Below are 13,867 nucleotides of genomic sequence, written 5' to 3'. Positions count from 1 at the left end.
CCACATACCCCAGCATGCATTGGGGTGGACTGTTTGTCCATGTTTTGTTGTCCGTAATGCTTTAGCCAGAAAGTTTCCGTTGTTTTTTAGATGCTATCGATGAATAAATAGAAGATGTGACAAAAACATCCGCTTAGATGAGAGACTTTAATTCTAACTGGCGGCGAGCCTGGAGATCTCGCGATAGTTCCGTGTAAATGAACGTTACACAACATGTTTGGTAACATGCATGTTGTGGAAGCCTTGTGGTTCATCTATTACCTGCTCAATGCTGCAGTCCTGCAGAGAGCAGAGGAACCCGACAAACTTCGAAAGTTATGTGTTTTTAATTCACGTCTGTTGACGCGACGAGTTCACCACCGGCGAGATCTACTTCCTGGATTTGGTAAGCTTCTTTTTCGCCTTTGCAACTTTGTGAAAACGCCAGTTTTGACCTTTTCGGTGTCCAGAGTGTAGCCAATGTTGTTTTCTTTGTTTGGAATTTTGCGTTGCAGAAAAACAGAGTTATATTCAGACGGATGGAAGGGACAAAAACACTCGAGACATGCATGATGTGTGCAGATGTTGTCATACTGTGCAGTCTGCGGCAGGATGTGTTTAAGAGTTTAAGAGTGCATGTAAAACATCTTGTGTAGTCTAGGAATGGCTGTGATGTAATGTTCTGGGTGGGAGTGTGTTGGCGTGGGAGGATGTGCACGCCTTGTTCTGTGTCTGAAGTTTCGCAGTGGTGCTTGATGTTTTTAGGACCCAAACCAGGAACGTGGACATGTCTGAGGTTACAGATCTCACCTCTCTTTGATAAACATGAACATAAATCTAGGTCTTTGGTGTTTTTCTTAAATTACTCACTTCACTGGTCAGTGACACTTACAGCACATCTGGTCTCCCAACATCAAGGCCAGCTCCACATCCCAAAGAAGGGAGTAAAATTGCCTTCATATAGTTTGCTGTACCAAAAGTAGTTTGGAAACCAAACATCTGGAGTGTACAAATACCAGTGCAGTCCTTTATATCTGCTATAAGCAAACATTACATTTTAAGAGTGCAGACTCTCATCAGATTGCTCTCAGTCCCGTCACCAGTGTCTTCTTAAAAGTGCATTATGTTATCATTTTAGTTTAAAACATTAAAGAATTAAATAATACATTATTATTAAGTTATATAAATAAGTCCTCCCTCTGGTGGTCCAAAGCTCCTGTGCTTGTGGCATAAACACCAACACTCCCCTGGCACCTTCAGTCTGGGCAGACTTGAGTCAGCTTAAAAAACTGCTAGCTGAACTGCTAAATGAGCTGACCAGCTGACTGCAGTTTGAAACCGAGGAGGAGGAGGAGGCCAATTCTTAACTGTTGTACCTGTAGCCATCTACAGCCCTGGATGTTGTGTTTTGTTGTATTATGTAATGTTTGCTTCGACACCGTGTTTTCTATTGTTGCAGCACAGCTTCCTCTGTTCCAACAAAATGCCCGAGGGACCAGAGCTCCACCTGGCCAGCCTTTATGTGAACAAAATGTGCAATGGAGTGGTGTTCACTGGACCAGTCAGAAAATCTGAAGTCAGCAAGAGTCCCGATGTGCCCTTCACCTGTGAGGCCTATCGCATCACAGCCACTTCCAGAGGGAAGGAAGTGAAGCTCACACTCACGCCCATGAAGAGTGACGACCCAAAGCGGAAAGCAAAGAAGGGACAGGCGGACCAGCCCATGGACATAATATTTCGCTTTGGGATGTCGGGTTATTTCCGCTTCACCACAGAGGATGAGTTGCCCAAACACGCCCACCTGCGTTTTTATTCCACAGAGAAGCCCTGCAGAGTGCTGAGCTATGTGGACGCACGCAGGTTCGGCAGCTGGCAGCACAGTGGGACGTGGCAGCCGAGCAGAGGGCCCTGCATCATGTTTGAGTACAAACGCTTCAGGTTTGTAATGAAGCAAGCAAGAGTGTCACTTGTGTCACTTGTGTCATCTGTTCAACTGTATCATTGTCTCGCTGACTCCCCATTAAATCGTCTTACAGAGAGAACGTCGTGTCCAACCTCTCTGACCGAGCCTTTGACAGGCCCATCTGTGAAGTTCTGCTCAATCAGAAGTACTTCAATGGTATCGGGAACTACCTGAGGGCTGAAATCCTTTTCAGGTGATCAACGTACACAACAACTATCTACATAATACATTAATACTGTTCACTGATACTGACATTATAAGTGGATGCCATGGCACTGGCATGATCTTCCACTTAAAATGAAGGGCTGTAGCTCACAGTTATTGTAATTCAGACTGTAAAACTGGGGTGGGAATCACCCACAAGCATAAACTCACAACACAAAACATTACCCACTATTCTGCAATACTTGGGACATTTCAAGACAGTCATTACCAACACACCAGAATGTCTGAGCAACTGAAGAAGAAAAAATACGCCTAAAAAGTCAAAGAGCCAGAATTATCTGTAAATTCACTGGAAGTTGATAACTATCAGTTCACTTTCCCTCGTTTATTTGATGAGCACCACCATAAAAAGTCATAAAATACTAACTTGGTAAGTCACATCGGCAGAGGAATCTGTTCAGAGCCCCCACACATGCACAGGCATAAATATTTGGAGGCAGTGTAGCGATAACAAATAGATATTTTGTCCCAGCCCTAGCTTTGATCCTCCCAAAATGCTCAGCATACAATCAAACAAGACAGAGAAAACAGCAAATCCTCAGAGCCATCTCTATATGTGTTATTATATGGCTCGTTTACATCTGTAGTGCCAAGATATGACCAGTGAATCAAGAACAGGGAGTCAAAGAAGACAGGTATGAAGGCCAGAAAGCCTGTAACTGATGAACCATGAGGAACAAAAACAAGATTTGTGTGAGAACCAAGGTCAGACAAGAAAAACTGCATAAAAGTCTCAGATACCTCTAGAGATTCATTTCCTCCGGGCAGAAAAAACAGATGGCGTGTTATTCTTTGAATGTTACGACAAAAATACAGTTCTCGTGTGTCTCAATGCCTGTTTCCTCCTAGATATAAAATGAATGACGTTCTTTCATTCCCGTCTTGGTTTCTGACTGCCCATGGGGAGGCGTCATGATTCAGAAACTCATAACAAAAGAGTTGTGTTTTACGAGAGAATCAAGTTGTGTGTTTTGTTTTTCAGATTGAACATCCCACCCTTTGTGGCTGCCAGGACGGTCCTGGAAGGCCTTGAGTCAGAAGATTTCTGTGAAAATGAGAAGCCTGCAAAAAATGAGATTGCTGACACAAAGGTGAAAGAGCCCACGGACAAGGGGTATTTTACATTCCGTAACATACTCAACCCCCATTCTAACAGCGCCTTTCTTCATTTAGACCTCAGACAGAGCCGAACAGAAGAGGGTGAAAGAAGAGACGGGTGACCTGCTCAGACTGTGTCACACAGTGCCCCTGGAGGTGGTGAGCCTTGGTGTGTGAACCGTGTCGCCTGTTATGAAGCTCAACTCACTGATTCTTTCATTTTTGAGTAGAAAGCCTCACTGTTGATGTTTCTGACACATTAGGTGGAAAGGGCTACGATCCAGAAAAGGCAGACTACTCCGATTTTCAGGCGTGGCTGCAGTGTTACTACGTGGACGGCATGAAGTCAATCAGGGACCACAATGGCAGAACTATGTGGTTCAAGGTGAGGTCAAGGAAATTCCTGTATTTTAATCTCTTTGCACAGGATTTTATAAATTACATGGACTTATACCTTCTGCTCTGATTTCAGGGAGATCCAGGCCCCATGGCACCTAAAGGTATGTAATAATTTGAATACATGAAACTGAGAACGTTGGCTGAATTGTCAAGAACATTTGATGCATCTGACGTAACTGAACAGATCTCTCTCTAACAATAGATTCAAAGTCGCCCAAGGCAAAAAAGAGGACAAAGAAAGAAGACGATCACGATTACACTGACAAGAAAAGGGTATGAACAGACCATTTCTCTGCTTGTCGAACGATGAACTCTACAACCACAACACTAACACCAATCTGACTTCATTAGGTGGTCAAGAGTCGCTCGGCAACCTCAACAAAGAAGAAGGCCGCCAAACAGGAAGCTGTGACCAAAACACCAAAGAGAGAAAAGGATGCATGTCCAAAGGAAGCCAAATCTAAGAGAGGAAAGACTGGCAAACCCCTGAAAGTAAACACAGCTGAGCATGAAAATAGATCAACTACTCGTAGGAAGAGGAGCGGCAATGCAGAGCCAACAGCTGCAGGTAAGCTCACGTGCAGTGTCGGAAAAAAAACATGTTTTTCTGCTTGGGGGTGGAATTTTTATCTCATTGTCATCCTTTGCAGGTGGACTGAGGCGAAGCAGGAGGGGGACCAGACCGAACGGCAAATAAAAAAAAAAAAAGGGGGGGGGGGGGAAACCACTGTATAAGGCTGCTTTTATACTTTTAGACGTTTTTTAAAATAAAACACATTTTCTACAAAAAATTCTGCAACTGTTTATTTATTCAATGCAAAATTATCATCACTAGAAGTAGATTAGTAAAGATGCCTTTCATTTAAAGTCTCCTAGTAACCTGTCAAGAGAACAGCACCAGATTGTGCCACATTTTATACCGTCTAACTAGATTCTACCCTCAGCACCAAAGTTTTCCTGGTAAAATGCCTTTCGTATCACAAGATGAGGAGAAGTGACATGATTTGAAAGGGGTTGAAGGTCAGCGTGATTCCCTCTGACGTAATGTGTGCTGGCTGGGTGGTGTCCTGTCTCTCCAAGAGGTTGCAACTGAAAGGAGACCAATAAGTTTTGTTCTTACAAGACAATGCAACATGAAATATGCCAGATGGCAGTAAACTGTATAAATAGAAATACTCACTGCCAGGCTTCCCTAACGGGAAGGGTGGTGCAGAGAGTTGTGGTCACGCTGCTCCCATGCGACTCATAGAGTCGGAGTACAAGTGCCCGCTTCCTGTCCTCGGCCTGATATGGTAAATAGAGTAAATAGCCATTAACAGCCTAAGAGGATTAAGTCAAGCGAGGTCAAGCTCGGAGTTTATTGGCATACCTGTTTAATGGTCTCAAGGATGATTGCTGCACTGCTGACAGAAAAGGCACTCCAGGGGACGGTGTTGGGAGAGCACTGGATTGACCTCAAAGGGAAGTTGAGGTTGTATGCGCTCTGGATGACTGAAGCATCTTGGAATGATCCTGTAGTGGGACAGAAAATAAGATATTTCAAGTTCAGCGGTCAGAGTTTGAAGGTTTAATGAGAAGAAAAACGATTAAATCCTACCTGCATGTGGCATGATCGCATAGGTGAAAAGATGAGTCCCCATGTCAGCGTTGGCGTCTGGGGCCTTCGGTGCTCTCAGACTAAGACAAAGACATCAGCTGTTAGATGTAAGGATTGTTTAAATGTAGTATTTCTGAACTGTGGTGTTTGTTTTACTGTGACATATGGACTATGGGGAACCTCACAGGGACAGTGTCATGGTGTTCTCGTGGACTGAATAGCCGTATTTGCTGTCATTCAGCAGTGCAACTCCAAAGTTGTGCTCCGACAAATCGGCCCATTTGTGACCCCAAACCTAAGGAGGACACGATGATGACAAACAACAAAATCATTTAAACAGCATTACTATTGTTTAACAGCAGAACTGACATCAATTGTCCTACAGTTTACAATATAACATGATGCTGGGTGGTGGTGTCCAGATACCCGTGGCGATTAGTGTACATTACAAGCTCTAGTGTGGAAGATTTAGTGGCCTCTAGTGAGGTGGCAGATGCAACCGACTGTACACCCCTCGCTTCACCCTGGCCCGTGGTGAATTGTAAAGCCCTCTAGAGCCAAACACATTCAGATGCTTATACACTAACCAAAGACGTGATTAAGAATATTATATTCAATTTCTGCCAATAGATCTTCCTAAATCCTACATACTGGACCTTTAAGAATATCAATATTATTATTTCACAGTCGATTCCACAGTGTTGTACCTCAAATCTGGCCCAGTCCCATGAGGTGTTCCTGTGTGTGGGTCTCTGCAGATGACCAAACTGGATCTCATATGTAGCGTTGGGGCTGCGTACTCGCACAGGGAATTCCACCTTGAGGAACTTGTGAGACTCTGCCCACTGTACCTGAAATCAGAGGATGCACATTGTTTAATTTTTGGGTCATGAAGAAGTTGTCAACTGATGAGTTAGGGTCAGGTTTGTACCTCCGTGTTGAACTTGATGTAAGGACACATGGCGTCCATGACAATCTCCTGTTTGATCGTGCTCTTATCACTGATCCTTAGGGTGAAGCTGACACTGCAGCGTAGCCCACCTGAGGACACCACATGAGTGGGCTGCACCACCTCCAGCACCGGCTTCCTGTGGGGTCAGCTTTGCAGTTAGGCTTTTGCTAGTCACATCTAAAACTCCTGCAAATGGTGTGATGTGTACCACAGTGTCAAAAAGACAGATAAGGACTGAGACCTTGTCTGTAGATGGTAGTCCATCACATCCCAAGCATCCCAGTACAGAGGGACATCATCAAACATGACAAACTGGTTCCCATGACAGCCGTCGGAGATTGCCTCTCTGAAACAAAAAGACAGATGCTGATTCATCAACGTGTCACAGTAACAGAGAATGCACAGTTGGTCTCGTGTGATCTGACAGTACCTGTTTGCATTGATCAAATGAAGTGATGCCAAAGTGCCATCTTTGTTTATGATGATCTTTAAAATCCCATTCTCCATGAGGACAGAGCCATCAGCCTGAAATGATACACAAAGTCTCAGTGGGTAGAGCGGATTGTCTAGTGATCGGAAGGTCACCAGCTCGAATCCCGGCTCCCCCTGTGTATAAGTGTCCTTGAGCAAGATACTGAACCCGAAATTGCTGCTGATGAGCAGCTGGCACCTTGCATGGCAGCCTCTGTCATCAGGGTATGAATGCGTGTATGAACGGGTATGACTGTGTGTGAATGAATGGAACCCAGAACCCTGTCAGGCGCTTTGAGTACCTAGAAAAGCGCCATACAAATCCAATCTATTATTATTATTATTACTATTAAATGGAACAGGACATTTTTTTAAAAATATATATTGGTGCAAAGAAAATGATAAACTTAGATTATAATTATCAACTGATAAACTGAGAAAAAACAGGCAAGAGGAAGACTGAACTCTGCCTTGAGCAGAACTCCCTTTCCAGAGCCCACAACCGGGAATGAATCAGCTCTGTCCAGGTCAGGACTAACTAACAACAACAATGAATTCCCTTTGCTGCATCCCCCTTCGAGACCACCGCAGCCTCCCAGTGAAGCCACAGCTGAGGGGATGTGTCATCATGAACAAGGGAAACCATAAATGGAAAAGGGATGTAATGATCTAGCACATACTTGTTTAGTGACTGAGACTGGGGCCACAGGCTGCGTGTCTTCAACAGGAGACAAGCCGATGCTGGGAACCCTCACCAGAGCTGCAGAGCAAATGATACCACACGGCGTTGGATGTGCGTTTGTAGTTTGGAAGGTGACAACATAGATACTGTGATTACTACGGTTTGAGGGAGTCCTTGGCTGAAACAGCTATCTATAGGGAAACAGGTCATGTAGTTGGCTGAACAGATACAGACACTCACTCATCCCATATTACTATATACATATATTAATATCATGACATACCCACAGCAGGTTCACCGGTGCCATCTTGAATCTGGATGACTTCTTGGCGCTCCCATGGCAGAGAGTTGAATACACCAGCAGCATTGCCCTTTGACCCCAGAGCTCCACAGGCCTCTTTCAGCAGTGTAGCACCATCGCTGCGGATATCTAAAACACAGTGCGATTTGACTTTTTTTATTTTGGAAAACAACCCTTAAATATTGCTCTGAATATCATGGACCGCTACTGATAACCATACCTTCGTAATACCTGAGTGCGTCCTCCACAACCATCTCTGTACAGCTGCCGGGAATCACGTCATGGAACTGGTTTAAAAGAAGCAGCCTGGAAAGGGAAACATTACATTTTCATACTGTAACAGCCGTATTTATTCATGCTCATCGTCAAACTGTAATTTGTGAGTCTGGACCTCCAGAGCTTCTGCAGCTGTTCCGCAGGATACTGAAAGGTCCTGTCCCGACACAGAGCCAGGCTGCCGGCTATCTCGATGTCATGAAGCAGCGTCTCACACCGGCGATTCCCTTGTTTGATCTGGAAACAACAACGCTCAAATTACTGCACCTTATGAGACAGGAACAGCCTTTTTATTTGACTATTTTATTACTTTCATAGCATTTATCCTCCATTCCGTTTCATAGGTTCAGGTTTATCCATTTTCTGCACAAGTTGGGCACTTCTTTCTGTCTTGTGGTTATTTTGTGGCATTGAGTGGGACGGAGTGGGACATAACATGGCTCCACACAGCTTGTCCGATGTAAGTCAAGTCTCTGGAGGCCCCAAGATCCCAGACTGATTTCAAAAGACAGTATCTACACCCTGAACTTGTGGTCGACTTTGACTTTGACTTGACTTTGCCTTAATGAACATTATAAATATCAACTTTTTTTAAAACAATTTGGGATCTGGGAGTTTCAGTTCCTCTCATAATGTAGTTTGTATTCTACCTGTGCCTGTGTGGTGTAGGTGCCGTTGTGCAGCTCCAGGAAGAGCTCTCCGGTCCAAGTACAAAGCAGAGCTGAGGCAGCCCGGAGCTGAGAGAAAAGCTCGTCCGGATTGGACGCCTGCACCCTGGGAAACGAGGAATGGGAGACAGAAGTGACCAAATGAAATTGTTGGTTACACCTCTGTTATTCATTCTGACTCAAGAGCTAATGAATTTACTAGTACTGTGAACCGGCTCTATAATGACATCAGCAGACATCACTCATATCCTTTTGCTTTCATAAATCTGTTGCCTACGTGCTGACACACCCCACTGCAAACTTCACTACATAAAGCCCACAGCGTCAGAGCAGGGAAAAGAAAACCTCATGACTCATTTTTTTTATATATATTTGTGGGAAGAGCTTTCTGGTTCAGTGTTTGCTGGTCATAGTCACTGAGTGATGAGTTATAGTGTCCAACAGGAACTTACTTAGGAAGTCCGTCTGTGTCCTGAACCCGCTCCAGTCTGTCTAGCATCAGCTGTGTGGGCCCACCGCCGCCGTCACCAAAACCAAACAGCACTGCGCTGTGGTTGGCCCTGCCTTTATCTTTGTTATTCTTCACAGTCTTCACCAGCTGTGGGCAGAGGAAATGTACATAAATATATGTTTTGAGAACACTGTATATTTCCCCTCCATAGACTCAACATCCACCGTGTTGTGGGCGCTACAAAAGCAAACTCACATCTTCAACCTTGGCCTTCATCTCATAGGAATTTCCAGGTGGGAAGTGAGTTAAAACCTTGGAGCCGTCCAGACCTTCCCAGAAAAACGTGTTGTGCTTTGAGAGAGAGAAAATCAAAACTGAAAACTTCATTCCAGGGAAAATGTTCATTCAGCTGCGTGCCAGGTGATTTTACTCACAGGAAAGGTGTTGACCAGGTTCCAGCTGAGCTTCTGTGTCAAGAAATTAGAAACCCCGCTGCCCTGCATGATTTGAGGAAGTTGGGCTGAGTAGCCGAACGTGTCTGGAAGCCAGAACTAAAGAAAACGGAGAAGTGATTCTTAGATTATGCCTCTGTGACGGTAAAGTGGCTTAACATACAGAGGTCAACTCATATGGTGTCGCCCTTAAGTCTGCCACAATAATTACAATACCGACTTTTCATATACATCTGATAATACATAACTTGTCATACGTGTCTTATCGTACTGTCAAAGGTGGTAAAAGTACACATTCTGTACTCAAGTAGAAGTACAGATACTGATGTAAAACAGACTCTAGTAAAAGTAGAAGTACTGATTCAACTTCTTTACTCAAGTAAAAGTGAGAAACTACAGCCTCTAATATTTACTGTAGTATAAAAGGAAAACAACCCTATGAAGGACATTTTCACTGGACATTTCAGTGCAAAGCTAAGGGAACTCATGTCGCTGCCGATACGCCTCGTCTCCCTGTCCGATTCTCCCTCTGCATTGGTTTCCATTTTGTTCTGTCTTTACATCTCGTCTTGCCTCATCTGTGTCTGTTACTTACGTGCCTGATGTTGAAAATGTGAGAAGTCGAAAGTACAGATATTTGTGTTAAAATGTAGGGGGTAAAAGAAAAATATCAAGTAATCAAAGTAATCAAGTAAAGTACAGATACCTGAAGAAAGAGTGTAGTAACAAGGTATTTGTACTTTTTGACTCACCACTTCTGTACGTTCTGTACATATCTTAGTTACTGGCGTCTGTGCATGACCTCGGGCGTCTTTGATGACCTAAATACTGCCGGTTGTGTTTTGACATGCTTGATATTTTATATAAGAATGTCACTAACATGATGCCAAAATAACAAGCAGGGTTTTCTCCTTCCGTTCCAAGACCTGGTCGCAGTAAGTAACATTTTATATATTTTTTTTGACTCTGTTATATACTTAGGGTATTTAACAAAAAATACATAAATATTACAAATTAAAAGTTCATTGCTTTTTGAAAGTACTTACTTGGATTGTTGTGCTATTATACTGTCTTTATATCAGCAGCATGCTTAAGATGACAATAATATTGTTTATTGCGATATATCATCTAACATACAGTAGTTGTAGTGACAGGCCTGGTAGACATTTCATCTTTACCTCTTTGCAAACGATCCCAAACTCGTGGTTGAAGAAGCGCTGACCTTCCAGGAACTGTCGGACCATGGACTCCCCTGAAGGCAGGTTGCCATCCTGACAGGTGAACATGCGATTAAAACCTCTCATGTCAGGATATCGTGTTCATGAAACCGGTTGAAAGGGAGCAGCCACAATAATACAATGAAAAGCGACTGATTCACTAGATCAAGGTTACCATTTCCACCCACGTTCCCCCGACTGGAATGAACCGGCCTTTCTTGACGTAATCCTGAATCTGGGAGAAGAGCCCCGGGTACCAGCTCTGGACCCACTGAAACTGCTGGGCCTGGACGAAAAGCAACAAAAGGTCAAAACTTAAGAGGAGTGCTCAGGGTTGTAGAAGCTATATAAGCTGATACAACACTGGATTAGTGGAGAATCACCTGAGAGCAAGTAAAAACAAACTCTGGGTTCTTCTCCATTAAGCGGATCACCGTCACCCAGCTCCGGCCACATTTGCGAATGGTCTCTTCATAGGGCCACAGCCAGGCTGCAGGTTCAGAGTGATCAAACATAAGTCATGTGAGAAAAAATAAGTATCTGCTCCAGAAATAGGGCGTTAGATTATCCTTTTTAAAGATGACATGATAGCTGAGACGCTGACGTAAGAATGTCCCTACTTTGAGAAATTAAAATGCTCTTCACTATGAAACCATTCTATTTATTTTATCTTATTAACAAAGGAGTGAACACCTACTACAAGTCTGACCCGCCAGCTTTTTGATTCTCAGACAGGCACACTTTGGTTGGACACAAGAACAGACCTGAGTCTATGTGGCAGTGACCCATGGCGTGCACTGTGTGCTGGCTCTCTCCGTTGCGCTGGCTGAAGAAGCTGCGAGCCAGACGGCGCGCTTTGGGGAAGCTGCTGGGATCAGAGGGGTCACACAGGTTCACCATCTCGTTCACGGTGAAGAGTGCCTGGTAGCCTCGTTGCTCTCCCTCTCCCAGTTCCTGTGAGGGAAGGAAATAATCAGCCGAACTCGACTTTTATTTTTATTAGACTTTAATTGAAGTAAAACAACGTTTTATGCGATTGTACCTTCACGAGGTCAACCAGCATCTCGAAATCAGTCAGCAGCTCCTGTACTTCCCGGTTAAATACCACCAGCCGCGCCTTCTGTACTGAAAACTTCCTGTTTGGATCTGGGGCTGCAATCATGGATCCTTGACCGGCTCCAAAAAGCCCATTACAGGCTACCTCAACATAAAGGGTGACACTAAAGAGCATGGGGGAAAAAAGTAAGTAAGAAAAGTTGGTTACAGAAGCAGCGATGAAGTCATGTTTTAGTTCACTGACTTGTGCGGCTCCTCATCTTTCAGACAGTCAGACAGGATGTAACTCGTCTTCTCACCCTCTTTAGTCAGGCCCTGCAGATCCAAATGTAACATGACGACCCAATGAAATCCAGTTAGGCGTAACACTTTGGCACTTCAGTGTAGTCCGGCTCTAAAGAAAACTGCTGCTACATTACCTGAACTGGCTGTCCATCTCTCCAAACCATCGCCTCTCCATCACTTTCCCACTGCAGATGAACCTCTTTCCCTCTCCAGGACTCGGGGATTTTCAGGCCCACTTTGAACCAGCAGGTCCACCACCTTCAACGACAGATGCACCACGTTTAATATTTCATATTTCTTGTGCACTTCATCCTAGTTTTTGGTGCATCACTTTTATATGTGCTGGATGGGACAACAAAAAGCACTTCACTGCGCAGTATAACTTGAACATTAAGCTTGGTTTATAGACCTGGATCTTAGGCAATGGAGTATGCAAAGGCAATCAAATCTAACTGTATTACTCACGTCGGTCCAAAGGTGTCGCCCACTTTATGAGGTGCAAAGTTCTGCTTGGCGGCCTCCGAGAACGGGATGCGCTTCGAGGACAAGAAGGAGGCGAGTGACTCCAGCGGGCAAGAGTCTCCATAGAGCCTGCAGAGAACAATCAAAGAGTCAATGCATACTTCTTTACATGGATCAATATACCAGATTTAGATGAGGAAGAACACATAAAAACATTAACATTGTCTGTGATGCTCTGAACATACACAATGTGCATTGTGCAGTTACATACACATTAAGTGGACAGATGAGTAAAGTGTTTTTTTTAAAGCAGTATACTGTATAAGATTACCTACTGTGGCACAGAGTGGACCTACAGTACACCTCTAAAGTATGCACAAGTATGAGGAAGCCAGTGTCATAAAGACAGTTTTACTCCCTGCAAATAAGATAGTGATTGAATGTTGTTTTTATCATTAACACTGTCCAACAGGAACATGCAGTACTTCACAGTCAGTGTAGTAGAGCAGAGAGAGTGCAGCTGTATGAATGGAGCCTCACCGTCCTCTCAGGTTGCAGTCTGTGAAATAAACATCAGAGATGAACTTCTCTGCTCTCTCGAGGAGAGTCCTCCTGTTCTTCAGCACCGGCTGCCGGTACATCATGAAGAGTGCATAAAAACACCTGCGGCAATTTTTTTTCACAGCGAAGCACACGTCAGAGCCATGAACAGATTACTACATAGCAGCGAAGATGAACTCAAAACCTCGCAGGGGACCCGGAAGTAAAACGTGCTGTTGTAGTTACAGCGAGCCGCCACTAGATGGCGGCGCTGCTCAACAACAGCTACGACGCAAGGACTGCTTCTTCATGCAGGGGTCAGGAGGAGGAGGGTGAGCTGACAAAAGCAGTAGAGCAGCACCGAATAATCAATTAATCAATTAGTTGTCCACTGTTAAATTAAACAGCAACTAGTCTTCTAATCGATTAATCAGCTGAAGTAATTGTTGAAGAAAATATACATTTTCTTTTATAGATATTCTTTGAGTACAGCTACAGTTTATATACGCCTCTATGACAACAGACTGAATGTCTCTGTGTTGTAGACAAAACAAGACATTTGAGGACGTCATCTCAAGATTCAGCCAGCACTAACATTTTCCCCTAGTTTCTTACACTTTATAGGCCAAGAAACTAACTGATATTGAACAAAATAATCAATACTCAAAAAACAACATGGGCTGAAACTACAGGTGACCTGTGTGTACTTTTCAGCACTTGGTTGTCTGTCTTTGTTGCTGCAGTGTTTCTATCAAATGCCACATGGAGGAAAGGGTTTACTCATAATGTCCAT

General features: G+C 44.0%; 2 protein-coding genes across 2 annotated transcripts; one reads left to right on the top strand and one right to left on the bottom strand.

The window, feature by feature from the left end:
• Positions 1 to 51: 51 nt before the first annotated feature.
• Positions 52 to 4,449, top strand: neil1 (nei-like DNA glycosylase 1). The gene is made up of 10 exons (XM_037106551.1): positions 52 to 385; positions 1,439 to 1,917; positions 2,016 to 2,135; positions 3,150 to 3,258; positions 3,341 to 3,434; positions 3,529 to 3,650; positions 3,738 to 3,765; positions 3,867 to 3,937; positions 4,016 to 4,232; positions 4,315 to 4,449. Exons 2-10 carry the CDS (start codon positions 1,463 to 1,465, stop codon positions 4,359 to 4,361), a joined length of 1,263 nt encoding a protein of 420 aa, XP_036962446.1. The 5' UTR covers positions 52 to 385; positions 1,439 to 1,462; the 3' UTR covers positions 4,362 to 4,449.
• A 6-nt stretch (positions 4,450 to 4,455) lies between these two features.
• On the bottom strand, positions 4,456 to 13,304 carry man2c1 (mannosidase, alpha, class 2C, member 1). Its single transcript, XM_037106548.1, has 26 exons — positions 13,075 to 13,304; positions 12,538 to 12,663; positions 12,207 to 12,330; positions 12,032 to 12,102; positions 11,774 to 11,951; positions 11,496 to 11,685; positions 11,115 to 11,221; positions 10,907 to 11,017; positions 10,693 to 10,785; positions 9,497 to 9,613; positions 9,318 to 9,413; positions 9,064 to 9,209; positions 8,594 to 8,717; positions 8,059 to 8,180; positions 7,888 to 7,973; positions 7,650 to 7,796; positions 7,365 to 7,444; positions 6,644 to 6,738; positions 6,455 to 6,559; positions 6,193 to 6,349; positions 5,969 to 6,112; positions 5,447 to 5,556; positions 5,262 to 5,341; positions 5,034 to 5,176; positions 4,845 to 4,948; positions 4,456 to 4,753 (listed from the first exon to the last, which is right to left on the bottom strand). The coding sequence occupies exons 1-26, from the start codon at positions 13,176 to 13,178 to the stop codon at positions 4,642 to 4,644; spliced, it is 3,072 nt and encodes a 1,023-aa protein (XP_036962443.1). The 5' UTR covers positions 13,179 to 13,304; the 3' UTR covers positions 4,456 to 4,641.
• Positions 13,305 to 13,867: the final 563 nt, after the last annotated feature.

This window comes from Acanthopagrus latus, chromosome 8, assembly GCF_904848185.1.
Source record: "Acanthopagrus latus isolate v.2019 chromosome 8, fAcaLat1.1, whole genome shotgun sequence".
NCBI classification, from domain to species: domain Eukaryota; kingdom Metazoa; phylum Chordata; class Actinopteri; order Spariformes; family Sparidae; genus Acanthopagrus; species Acanthopagrus latus.
Note: the sequence above shows the minus strand (reverse complement) of the source record. Positions and strands in the feature narration are given on the sequence as shown.

What these genes read in the sequence shown, in the direction of transcription:
- man2c1 (XM_037106548.1), bottom strand. Translation starts at nt 13,178, where the DNA reads ATGATGTACCGGCAGCCGGTGCTGAAGAACAGGAGGACTCTCCTCGAG. An exon ending in TGAAGGCCAAGGTTGAAGAT is followed by an intron (nt 9,210 to 9,317) that starts GTGAGTTTGCTT and finishes CTCTGCCCACAG; the next exon opens with CTGGTGAAGACTGTGAAGAA. An exon ending in TGCGATCATGCCACATGCAG is followed by an intron (nt 5,177 to 5,261) that starts GTAGGATTTAAT and finishes GTCCCACTACAG; the next exon opens with GATCATTCCAAGATGCTTCA.
- neil1 (XM_037106551.1), top strand. Translation starts at nt 1,463, where the DNA reads ATGCCCGAGGGACCAGAGCTCCACCTGGCCAGCCTTTATGTGAACAAA. An exon ending in AGGGCTGAAATCCTTTTCAG is followed by an intron (nt 2,136 to 3,149) that starts GTGATCAACGTA and finishes TTTGTTTTTCAG; the next exon opens with ATTGAACATCCCACCCTTTG. An exon ending in ATTACACTGACAAGAAAAGG is followed by an intron (nt 3,938 to 4,015) that starts GTATGAACAGAC and finishes TGACTTCATTAG; the next exon opens with GTGGTCAAGAGTCGCTCGGC.